General features: G+C 38.6%; 1 protein-coding gene across 1 annotated transcript in view; it reads right to left on the bottom strand.

Annotated features, from left to right (window-relative positions):
* Positions 1–6,027: 6,027 nt before the first annotated feature.
* Positions 6,028–13,192, bottom strand: part of aplp1 (amyloid beta (A4) precursor-like protein 1) — a 43,962-nt gene continuing 36,797 nt past the window's right edge. Inside the window, exons 12-17 of the mRNA XM_086078374.1 lie at positions 12,428–12,595; positions 12,326–12,346; positions 11,948–12,006; positions 11,229–11,294; positions 11,000–11,143; positions 6,028–8,967 (exon numbers count right to left, since the gene is read on the bottom strand). Coding sequence (XP_085934500.1) covers positions 8,869–8,967; positions 11,000–11,143; positions 11,229–11,294; positions 11,948–12,006; positions 12,326–12,346; positions 12,428–12,595 — 557 coding nt within the window. The 3' untranslated portion in view covers positions 6,028–8,868. The remainder of the gene's footprint in view (positions 8,968–10,999; positions 11,144–11,228; positions 11,295–11,947; positions 12,007–12,325; positions 12,347–12,427; positions 12,596–13,192) is intronic.

Here is a 13,192-nt window from a genome sequence, read left to right as displayed (position 1 = left end):
TTTAGGCAGCTGTAATTCCATTTACTATAGCCACGTTTTCACCAAGTGGTACAGTTCGGTTAATGTTTCTACCACAGCTGTGTATGTAAGGTTTCAGTGGATCCTAAAAACTTGGACAAGTAAGTGAATTTACAAAAAAAAGATTTATTTACAACAAAAACTCAGCACACAGGCAAAAAGTTCAACAGAAGGAGCTTGCAATGGCAAGAGACAATGTGATAACAAAAAACGCAGACAACAATACGCGGAACCCAAAACACACTTGAGCCAGTCCAAAAGGCAACACGGCAAAGTACAAAAAAAATTTGTGATGGCAAAATTGAAAACTGTGTTTTGGTACGTACCGGAACGCAGGCGAAATTTGTGATTCAGAATCAGGATGTCACGTGACAGTTGCCTTTCGCAAACGTCACATTGTTTGTGACCCCTTTTCTAAAATTAAATAAAATCCCACCATAGCACTATATTAAAATGTCTTCAATCTGAAATAAATCCAACCTAAGTAGACTTTGTATGTAAAATTGCCCTGGATGCAGATTCATCGCCCCACATGATAACATGTCGATAGGCGGTAGGTTCAGTGGTAACGCACCCGCACAATGTGCTGAAAATAGTCCAATATGCAGGTAACCCCGGTTCAAATCCCGCTCCGGGCAGCTTGTTTTTGCAGGTCATTCATACATTTTTCCTCTCGAATACTTTCTGTCAAAACTTAAGATGCCCTTGTCGCAAAAAAACGAAACAAATGTAGCCTACAGGTTTTTGATTAAATGTGATAGTACTGGGGGTTTCATCAAAGCATTTAAGTCATGTTGAGAGGCAAAATTAAAAACAAACCAAGTATCAGCAACAACAAAAATTTGTACTTCTGTACTTATTTTGACGGGGTGGGGGTTATTCCGTTTTTGTTTCCCATGATATTATTTCTCTCTCTTATGGCGTCCATTACAATTATAGCCCGATTGCCAGTTGTGTAAATTAGATGATGACAAATAGTTAGTTTCCTTACTGGGGAGCTGGCAACACTGATCTACGGTTTGATTGTAATATTTTACACTTGGCCACCAGATGGCGCTGTAGGGAGCTGTTTCAAACGTTCCAAAAGATCGATTCTTTTTGTGAATCAATCGTTTCAAATGATTTGATCGTTTCAATGTTCCATTTCTGCCATCCCTACTTACAAGAAACGAGACCGGAAGGCAAGATCCCAGTCAAGGCCGCAAACAAGGTCTAGGGGTCGGTGCTATCTTGGACTGAGGCACGAGCAAACGAATAGTCCAACAATGACAGGAGCAGAAGCTGCCTCTTAAATACCCAAGACATAATTGCTGATGAGCAGCAGCTGTGCAGAGTCTCATGGGCGCCCCGCAGGTCAGGCTCAAACTGGAATTACAACAACGACACAACAGAGCACAGCCTGCAGGCATGGAACATGACAGTGTAGGTGGGAGCAGGGTTTAGGAATTTTCAGTTTGGTTACTTTTTATTTCTTTTTTTAAATTTTTAAATTTAGTTCGTTTTAATTAGTTTTCAGGGTGATTCTGTTAATTTTAGTTATTTAAAAAAGGCTTAGTTTTAGTTAGTTTCCGTATTAGTTTTCATTTTCCTTTTTTTATGTGTGTTACTTGTGCGAAATAATTAATAAACAAAATGGTAAAATGAAAAAAAAAAGTAACTCATTTCTTACATAGCGTTGCATTTTGGCTGAGTTAAATGAAAAGCAGGCGAGACGAGCCATTGGAGCCAAAAGTCAAGCGTGCAAAATTCTTGCCTAAAAGCGACTTTATCTGAAAGTTCTGATATATGACGTCACTTCTGTGTGACACACTTTCAAACGCCCTTATTCTGGTTAAATAAATATACTAAAAATCACATTTTAAATCATCCCCAAAGGCTCATGCATTAAATTAATTAGATTTATGCTTCAGTTAGTTTTCGTTTTTTTAAAAAATAATTTTCGTTTTTATTTTATTTCGTTAACGAAATAGTTTTTTTAATTTTAGTTTTTTTCGTTAGTTTTCGTAAACTAAAATAACCGTGAGTTAGACATCAGTGTTCAGTGTACAGTGTCTACATTGCCAGCAAATTCAAGAGGAAACACAATTTTGTGAGTTTGGACATTGTTGCCCATGAACAAAAAATACTAATGTCGATACTAATGTTAGAGCAATGTTTCCTAGCCTTTATTTAGTCAATGTAATGCAAATGAGAGGAACTAAGAATTAAGGGCATTCAAATAAAAACAGCGCAGCCGAGAAGCTTGACCCTCACCAAAGCATTTGTTTATGTAACGGCCTCCTATCAAAGAAACCCCTCATCCTGGCTGCAGTTGAGTAAAAAAATGCTCCTGGTCACCTCCAACTTTTATATAATGTAACAAATGTGTTCATTTTTTACCTAATGTGAAAATGAACACAGAACGTGGTGTTTGTTGCACCATGTCAAGCTTAATTGTTGGTCACTACGTGAGCACTCTCTTTGCTCAGACAGCAAACCGCTTAAAAGATGTTCATCTGTGACAGGAAGCATGCGTACATGGGGTTGAGGGTATATGGTAGAAGTCGGTGGGGGGGGGGGGGGGGGGGATCGATATGTGTCAAACAAAGCGTTAACTCATTCACTGCCATTGACGGCTATAGACGTCAACAAGAGTATGAAAACCTAGAAAAAAATTATTTTATTATTGTACATTTAGAACAGATATAAAATGTGTGATTAATCGTGAGTTAACTAGTGTAGTCATGGGATTAATTATGAAAAATTCCTAATTTGTAATCTCTTTTAGTAAAAAAGTTTAAAAAAAAGAAAATTGTATTATTATTTTTATTTGTAATCTTTTTTTTTTTTTTTAAAGAAAAGATTATTAAAAATTAGGAGGTGTCAGGCGATGACATTTTTTAATCATAATTAATCGCATGACTTCACTAGTTAACTCACGATTAATCACAAATTTGATTTCTGTTCTAAATGTACAATAATAAAAAACATTCTAGGTTTTCATACTCTTGTTAACAAAAGTGGGAAAAATGTTAAACTAATAGAAATAGTTAAAATGAATTTTTGACGTCTATAGCCGTCAATGGCAGTGAATGAGTTAAAATTGCAGAGGCTGCATAGTAGTTTCCATATGCTGTAAAACGGGTTGAAAAAAAAGGGGTCTTATCTATGATTAATTTATTTTATTTTATGTATTTTAATTGTATTATTAACATCACATACGTATATATATATATATATATATATGATAATAAAATGTTTGTAAAAAATAAATGCAACAATTATTTTCCTCATTTATTACCTACGACACGACAAACATTACACTACATTCCGTGGTCAATTTCTGTAAACCAAAATGTCAGTGTGGGTATTAGATATGTGTTGACATTTGCCTGCACAAATTACTGGACAGCTTGATCTCATTTTTTTTTCAAATTTACATGATTTAGCATGTTAAATGTCATCTGAAGCTCAATGGGAAACATTTCAACAGTCAGAGCAATTTTGTTTTTCTGGCAGAGCAGTCATCTCCACTGAGGGATTACTCATCCACTTTTGTAAATGAAATACGACAGTTGCAGGAAAAAGTGTTTGAACTCTATTCAATTGCATAGAATCCTCCATTAATTTGTCATAAAATGTAGTGGCATATTCAACTAAGTCACACACAAAAAATGATGCAGGTTTGAAAAAGTAGTAGTTTAACCTCCTTTGGCAGCATTAACATCAACCAAATGTTTCCTGTAGTTGCAGATCGGACCTGCGTAATGACCAGGGGCAATTTTGTACTAATCCTCGTTATTTTGCAAAACTCTCTCAAAAAAGATTTTTGTCTTATTTTTTTTAATTTTTTTTAAGAGCTCAGTATTGTTCATCCGGTAATTTTACCGATTTGACATGTCATCATCATTGATCTCTCTCTTTTTTTGTATTTTTATTTTTTTCATTTATATGGGTGAGTATGTGCATGTGCGTTGTGCGTGCGTGTGAGTGTGTACTCGTTAGTTCACCTAAAACCTATTAAAAATCCCATACCGTTCACCTAAACCGAATACTTCAGAATCCAGCTGGAGTCGTGAGGTTGTCAGGAGACCCGAGGAAGGATCAAAGAAAAGAAAGGAAAGTGAAATTCAGCACCGACCAGACATTACCTACTACCCACCGGGTTACCAACCAGAGTCTTTCACCAACCCCAGAAAAAAAGAAAGAAAAGATTTTTGTCAAATTTAAGCCAAAACTGGATTTTTCTTTACCTCTGAGCATGCTGCGATGTGCTTTTGCAGTCATCTTATAGACAGTCTGTTTGTTACATGGTGTGTCGATTAAATACTGTAATTATTCATGTGGAATTAGTTTCAGCAGACGGTGTTTATCTATTGTTGTGAGTTGATGCAGCAAGCCCGGTAATTCCAAGGAAGCTGTAAGCCACTGCATTCATTTGACAGGTGCTCATGCGAGTTAAATTGTAAAGGGAACAACTTTGGTGGTTTAAATGCAGCTTTATGGCGGACATTCCATCTATTCTCAAATCTGATGGAGTTGTATTGAACTTGTGTTTCTGTACACTAGCAAATATTGCTACTTGCTTTCTTGAATGAATCAAAGAGTTAGTGAACTAAACAAAAGGCAGAGGCACACTGCCGTGTAACACACGTGGTAAATATGACTCACTTTACCACAGTGGAAGTATGTGAGCTGTGAAATTCTGAGGAACCACAAGTCTGATGACGGATGCCGGAGGCATGTTTGGTAAACTATCACTGTACGGCCACACAGTCTTTTTTTTTTCACAGTAATACAACTCGCTGTCGTAGTTGTGGTGTGGATGAAGGGAACCTGTGCGGTGTTTACTTCTTTGTAATTGTCTGAAGGAAATGTGCGTGGGCACGCCCACTCACAAGTGCTAATGAGCAGGTTGGTGCGCAGCATCTGTGTCAAGACTTAAAGGGGAAGTCAACCGCCCCCCCCCCCCCCCAAATCTTGACAATAATATGGTGTTGGGGTGGGAATCTTTGAATGTCTCACGATTCGATTCGATTCCGATTTTTGGATGCACGATACGATTCGGAATCGATTTTCGATAAGAAAGATTTTTGATTCAAAATGATTTGATTGACATTGATTTTTGCTTCAAATTATAGACGTTCAAGGAATCGTAATGATCTACTATTGCTAATGCTAATTAGTGCGCGACTCGCGGCACTTTTATTTAAACGGCTCAACGCTGCAAAAAAACAACTTTTAATGGAATAACTTGATCGTGACTTTTTCCTTCTACTTTCTAATGTGGCTATAACTTAACAGTGTATTAGACCGCGTGGAACCACACTGCCCCTAAGTGGCCAAATCGGGTACAACATGAACAGTGCTTCCAATAAAGGCACACACAAACAAAGGGAATACAGTATACAATTATTTAAATAAAATCGATTTTGTGACATTTAAAATCGATTCGGAATCGTACTAAATGAGAATCCTGATTCTTATGAAAATATTTTTTTGCGGCACACCCCTAATATGTTGTATGCAGCCCCGCTGGTCTAAATACGTTATTTTGGTTAATATTGTGTTAGGGGAGTATGGGTTAATCAGCAAAATCCAGCCATTTTTATCCATCTCAGAGGGCGGCCATTTTGCCACTTGCTGTCAAGGGAAAATGACATCACAGTTGCTCAGGTAAAAAACAATCACAGCTCAGCTTCAGAAAACAGGTTGCGCTGTGATTGGTCGTTGCCTGAGCCCTGAGCAACTGTGATGTCATCTTCAGTCGACAGAAAGTGGCAAAATGACCCCCCCTAGATGGATCAAAATGGCTGGATTTTGCTGCAGAACTCATATTCCATAAATGTAATACTAATCAAAATGTCATGTTTAGACCAATGAGGTCACATATGAAATATGATTGTCAAGAAATGTTTAAGGTTGACTTGCCCCTTAAAATTCTGATACTGCTAGTGTGACGTTTGCAGATGTTAGATTAGAAAAGGTGCAAGTGAGGTTCAATGCGGGAAAAAAAAAGGAACATAGCAGTTTATGGGTCATTCAATTTTATTACACTATCAATTAGCTTGGTGTGTTTTTCACAGCCTCCGATTGCTCGCAAGTACATTTACACAACAGAGAACACTTTTTGCCAAATTAAAATATCTGCTTCTTCTTGGTACATGGCTTTGATCAAAGGATCGTATGGGAAAAGCAAACAAACAAACATCTTCTTTTAGTAGTGGCACAGAACCAGAGTTGTACATTTCTGTATATCTGCGCACAAGCCAGGGATGGGCATGATTGATAATCGATCCTTTGTCCGCAGCTGATTGATGATTTACCGCAACCTGGAGCAAGTGAGGCAAAATGGCGCGCTACTTGGCTGCCACCAGCAACCGACATTTTTGATTCAATCTCAACCCGTTTGCTGTCTAAAGAAGCCCAGCAACAGTGATGGGAAGTTAAGCTATATCTAAGAAGACTTCAGCTATGACACAACTCTCCGGGGCAGCGTGTTTCTGCCCTGAAATACAGGAGTTCAGAACATTCACGTTAAAATAATATTTCACAAATAAACAATTCATTAATTGCTCACGGAAATGTAGTCAAATACCCATCCCCAGCGCATAGAGAGCATTTGTTTGGATTGTGCTTAGTGCCACACTGTCGCTGTCAATTAGGCCGCATACACCTGACTACAATTCACATTTATCTTAAACATGTCATTGTTTAACTATACAAGCTTCTAAAATGACACGTGGAAAGCATGACCCTTGAACCAACCGATTATTACGTCCAGTATAAATAAAAAATACAATATAATTACATCCAAAACACAGCATTGTAAAAGGCAATAACGCAGCAATTAAAGTCTCAACATTTTGAATATTTCACAGGGAGAGAATTGAACAGAGGACACATGTATAAATGTGATTGCGGGTAACTACGGTATTACATACCTTACTACGTTTGCTAAATGCTGGTAGGGAACCCTCGGTGGTGGTTTTTGCCATCCAAATAAAAACAGGCAAGCTTATTCTCATCTACGGTTTCAGTAGTATCATTAAACTGTGGACATTCACTAACATAGCTGTACAAATTATACAAACGCTGTGACTCATCGGAACACAAGCCGCCTCGTGAAACACACCATCACAACTCCTGTGTGTGTTTTTTTTTTAGTTTTTTTTTTGCATCATCTCCAAAAAAGGGGATTATCTGCACATCCTGCAACATGACCCTTCAAGTGGCTTTGTAAAATGACACACACAACTAAGAGGAAAAAGAACGTCGATCGAGTGCTAATATTCCGTGTTAAGATGTCAAGACGAGTAGCTTAATGACATACTATCACTACTTAGAACCACGTGTGCTGTGTTTTTTTATATATATTTTTTAATTTTTTTCAGAATCGAATACACACACTGACACAATATACCGCACTCCGTATTTTACACCTTTTGAATTCCTCTGCCTTGACATTCACCTGACAAATGATGAGCAGGCTGCTACAAATGACTGACGAGAGCGTCAATGCACGTCGCGTGTCCTAACGTCACTTCTCCGGGAATGACGGCGGGGAAAATAAAGTCACTAAGGGAAATGGAATCTCAACATCTACCTTAAATACATTCAGAAAGAAGTTACTGTGTCGCCTTGTGCTGGTTTTTTTACAACAGTCCGTTTTCAATCAGCCATGTAAGGAAAAATGCTTCTCCTTCTCGTTTACAGCACAATGCACTAGTTGATGTATTATTCCGTTACACCGATGACTTAAAGAAACGTCTACCAGGACGTCTACTACTACGAGGATACACTTGAGCCCGGAATTAATCATACCCTCGACAAAAGTAAGCGGTTATCTTCTGACTGGATTGACACGAGAAAAGTGGCTGAAGACCGAATGAAGCGTCAAAAGATATTCGTTGCGTGTTTTCATTAGGGTCTAAAATTAAATTGCCGCTCAAAGTTACCGGGATCCTTTAGAATGATGCAAAAGAATGTGTAAAGACTAAAAATAACATCCAATATCTTAAATATGCTTAATTAAAGTCCATCTCTGCTGTATCGTGTCATTTTCAGGCAGAAGATTCGACAAATAACTCCTAATCTGAACGGGGTATGAATCATTTGGGGCCTAACTGTACGCCCCATGTTATTTACAGTGTCCGTTCGGAACGGCGACTTTTTAAGAAGCAGTGACGGGAACAACACAAATAGTTAACAGCAGCTTCATACACCGAGTTGTCATGCTTTCATTAAATCTATATTCTGTTTTACATTTAATAAGGTTGCTGTACAAATAAATTGAATTAGGCGAAACTGAATATTTCGTTGTATATCTGCCAATTTATTAAAAGCGAGTGTTGAGGGCTGATACTCAGAAGTAAGTGATTTATATTTTTTTTAAATACTAACTATATGACCTCACTGGAAGTTTTGGAGATGATGACGGTAAATTGAATTGAATTGGTCATATGTGGTGCTAAATGAGGATGAACAGGCTGCCTATCACACTCATCTACGCGGATACAATATTATCGATGTGAGACAATATGAAAAATAAATATTATAAAGCATTATGCACCATTCAGTTTCTGGCGTGTCAGTAGGTCAAGTCATGCCACTGCGATGATTGTTTCAATGGGAATGTTTTCTACTGTATGCAGCAGGATCTAATCCAATTGAGATTACAGCAGGTGAAGTGTAATAGTCACTATTCACATTTTGGTAATGATGATTGATGTAGTTGGTCATTTACAATAGGTATGGACTAAAGACTGAGTTTATCCAGTTAATTAACGAAATCTCAATCCGTTACAGGCGGCGGGGGTTGGTGCACCACCATGACGACGCAACGAGACCAGTGGTCGACTTGCTACAAACTCAGTTCATCTGCTCAAAGAATTTGTAAGTAGGGTTTTCGTAGCCGTGGTTTTGCATTTTGGTGAGCTGTCGCTCCTCTGGTGTCAGCATGGGGTCCACCTGTTGGGGACAAACATGAGCTCAATCATCACACACGAGGACAGAAACTTTAAAGGTCTCGTAGTATGAAAATGCACTTGAGTGGGGTCTTCTATCAATAATAGGGCTGTTCGCAATTAAGCCCAAACTTTAGGACAGCGCATTGCGCATGTGCGGTGGCCAATTGAGTTTCGGACGGGGACGGAGCAGTATACCGTGGATGACCAGAACTAACCAAATAAATAAATAAAAGTGAAAATAAAAACGGATATAAAAAATATAATTTAAAATTAAATACAAAATTTAATATAAATGAAAACAAAAACAACTATATATATATATGTATATATATATATATTAGGGGTGTTAGAAAAAATCGATTCGGCAATATATCGCAATATTACAGCGCGCAATTCTCGAATCGATTCAATATGCGGCCGAATCAGTTTTTGAACATCCATTTTTTATGGGAATACTCAACAAAACGTCTTACTTAGGGTTAGGATTTACACATTAAGCATAGAAGAATGTTATATTAATGGAACATTAAACCATAATATTTTATTTCAGTGCTGTTCAAACATGAAACAGACTGCAACTTGAATTTTCAGATAAATACATTTTCATACAAATCTTACAGTGTACATGTTTACTGTTTAAGTTAACTGATTAGTATTTTCTGAATTTGAGCAAAAAAAAAAATCAAAAAAATAAAATAAAAATCGCAATAATCGATTTATAGATTCGTATCGATTAATCTGTATCGAATCGAATCGTGACCCGTGAATCGTGATACAAATCGAATCGCCAGGTACTAGGCAATTCACACCCCTAATATATATATATATATATATATATATATAAAATTTTATTTTATTAATTTATTCAGGGATATATAAATATATGCCTAAATAAATAAATAAAAGTAAAAATAAATGTATAAACATAATTAAATATCAATCAATAAATAAAAATGCTTTGCTCTCACATTTATTTATTTCATGCTGCAGACGCTCTGTCAGGTCGAAATGTTATTCAAATAAGCGTGTCTTGGGTTGGGCTCCGCAGTTGCGAACTGCCTAGAGGAGTGGTGTCAAAGTCCGGTCCTCGAGGGCCTGAGTCCTGCATGTTTTAGGTCTCGTCAAGACGGAAGCAAAGCCGCCTTCGTTCCTCAAACAAATCTCGTACACACAGAAGCATTTCAAGATTTGCGTTTGTCCAAAAGAAGATGCTGAGGACGTTTAACGGCTGTAATGTGTATACCAAGTCTGGAGTGCCGCTGTAGCGCAGCTACATGGAGTTAACGGAAAGCATAGAAGAAGAATCAGCGAAGAAGACGGATCTTTAAAAAAAACTAAACTTTATTGCAATCTACAGAACAAACGTGGCTTTGCATTTATCAAAACAACATGAAAAAAGACGAACACAGGAGAAGTGACAATGGCGGGTGATTCAAGTACAACACCGCTTGTTGAATGTGGGAATAAAGAAGCAAAATATTTTTGAAAAGCATAAGCAAGCTAAGGCGGCTGCGCAAAACGACTACGACACGGCTATCCGCCAATGTTGTTGAAAAACTGACGGAGAACGCGTCGTCATCGAGCTGCGACCATTACGTCATCACTGGAGGAGTATCCTGAATATGGCGTCCAGATGGACGCGTGCGGGCGCGGATTGAAATCTTTCCACTCCGGAGCCCGTTTTCAAAAGTGATCGGTTTCAAGCGGTAAGAAACTTGTGAGGATACATTGAAACTGGCTTTCGCGTGGACGGAGCCTTAGAGGTTTCCCACGTTCAACACAGCTGATTCATAATTAAGCTCATCAGCAAGCTCTGCAGGAACCTGATAATTATCCTGATCGTTGAATCAGGTGCGTTGGAGTAGAGGAACTTCGAAAACATGCAGGACTCAGGCCCCCGAGGACCGGATCTTGACACGTGGCCTAGACCGTGACCTTTTTTTTCCCCGCCGTTTATCGTTCAGCCTTCAGCGAAGGTCACTGTGGACCAAGTGTTATTCTAGTAGCTTTATGTAGCACGCCATGCGTCCTACCTCGACGATGCCGTGGCTGATGGTGCCATAGGGCTTCCTGCGCACCAGCAGCAGACTGATGACCATCACCATGGCGATGGCCACGGCCACCACCAACAATCCCACCATGGCTCCGCGGTTAAATGTCTCCAATGCGTCGGGTTGCTTTGGAAAGAAAGATGCGAAGTGATGACCATGTTTTTTTTTGCAAATTTCTTGAACACTGATCATTGCGCCACATCACTCCTACCAGTTCATCTCTCTCGATTTCATCAGGCTTGTAGACAACCTGCTTGAGCTCCACAGAGGTGTTGATCTACAAAGGAAGAACAGAATGTGCCAGAACATTTAGAGACTAAGAGTTTCACAATTCGTGCATTAATTTTGAGTTAATTTAAAGTTCCTTTAACGCCAATAACTTTTTTAAACGCGCGATTAATGACTGTCCCTTACTTGGAAAGTGGGGGAATTCTAGCCGCAACGCAGCAGACACGCCCACGTCAAAATTGAGCAGTAATAAATGTAATAATAATGCATATATTTGTGGAGAATGGGAACAAGTCGTATTTTACCATTTTTAAAATATGCAGAATTCGCAAGTTACTTCATGTTAAAGTTAGATAGCTCCTAATATGAAAAGAAAAATGCACTGAGCTGTCACCAACGTCTTACAAATGCAATTATGCCACCTAGTGGCAGAAAAATGACCTCAACACAAATCAATGTTACATTTTTTACAGTACAGCACATATTTTTAATTCACAACTCAATTTTATGAATTATTATGAATTTACTGTATCAATGACTTAAAGATGCAGCCGTATCTCTATTAGTTTAACATTCCCCCCCTCTACTTATTAACAAGAGTAGGAAAACTTAAGAAAAAATATTCGATTGTACATTTAGAACAGATATACAATTTGCGATTAATCGTGATGTAACTATTACTTTTTTTTTTACCCATCCTACCTTTTCCTCATATTCATAAGTAGGAGCCCTCTCAGATGTGGCATAGTCATATTCATCTCCTGTAAACACAAAAACACATCGCATTGGCTCAAAGAACGCCGCATTCACAAAGAGATCCTATGAACAAAGGTGTTAATAAATCATACATAGCAATTTTTCAAGAAGCATGCGGCTTATCTTACGTTCTAAATACTTAACTGAAAAAAATTACTCTATAGGATAGATCGACACATAGAGTGTAGGATAGGAGCATTATTAGGCCTACAACGTACTCCCCCCCCCCTATTTGTACTTATAGGAATAGTTTGTACAACCCCTCCATTTCCCGAACCCCACCTGTACAATAGATAGGTCGATCGAGTGTGAATCCTTGCTCACCTTTCTTATTTGACTGCAGGTCTGTAGTAACAAGGAGGAAAGACAACGTTAGAAATGAACAGCCTTGTGCGATAGATGTAACATGATCCAAACAATCCGTACCGACACGGGGAGGATAAGGCCTGTTCTGGAATTCTCTCTCCTCTTCTTCCTCGTCATCCTTCTCCTCCTCGCTCTCAGCTGGCAGAAGCTCCTCGGTGGTGTGCGTCTCAGAGAAGGACGTGGTCATGAGCTCGCTGATGTCGCCACGCTCCGCCCGCACGAGCTCTTCTACAGGGAACACATATTCATCTTTGGTGAATTTCATCTTTAACTCATTCAAACCCGTGTTCACACAGGTCGTTTTGAAAAGGTGGCAAATTACGACCAGGTGTTACATATTTTAGTTTAGCGACCTCTATCGATCATGTGAAATAGCGCAAAAAATCACAAACTAAGACTCGAACCCGGTCCGTCTGGTCAGATGTCCAATGATTGTTTTAGTGTTGACTACATGTTTTATAGCGGTCTACAACCTCACTGTGCCTTTTCCTAATCTCAACCGTTAGTGTCCCATGTACAGACGTAACATGTACCCTACAACCTTACTGAAAGCCTCATCCAAACCCCAACCATGACCGTGACGGCAAATTGACATACTTTTTTTTTAGTCAACACTAAAAATGAACACTAAGATCATTACTCGACTGTTAGCTCAGTAGGATAGATGTTAGTCTTTTGACTAGACGATCTGGGTTCAAGTCTCAGTTTTGGATTTTTTCGCTATTTAACATGGCCAATAGAGGTCGCTAAACTACAATATGTAACACTTGGCTGTATTTTGGTGCATGGTAAAACGACCAATAAGGTCGTTATTGTTGGAGGAGA

This window comes from Leptonotus elevatus, chromosome 6 (assembly GCF_054856555.1).
Source record: "Leptonotus elevatus isolate MCC_2025b chromosome 6, RoL_Lele_1.0, whole genome shotgun sequence".
In the NCBI taxonomy this organism is placed as follows: domain Eukaryota; kingdom Metazoa; phylum Chordata; class Actinopteri; order Syngnathiformes; family Syngnathidae; genus Leptonotus; species Leptonotus elevatus.
This window is presented reverse-complemented; position numbering and strand designations above follow the sequence as displayed.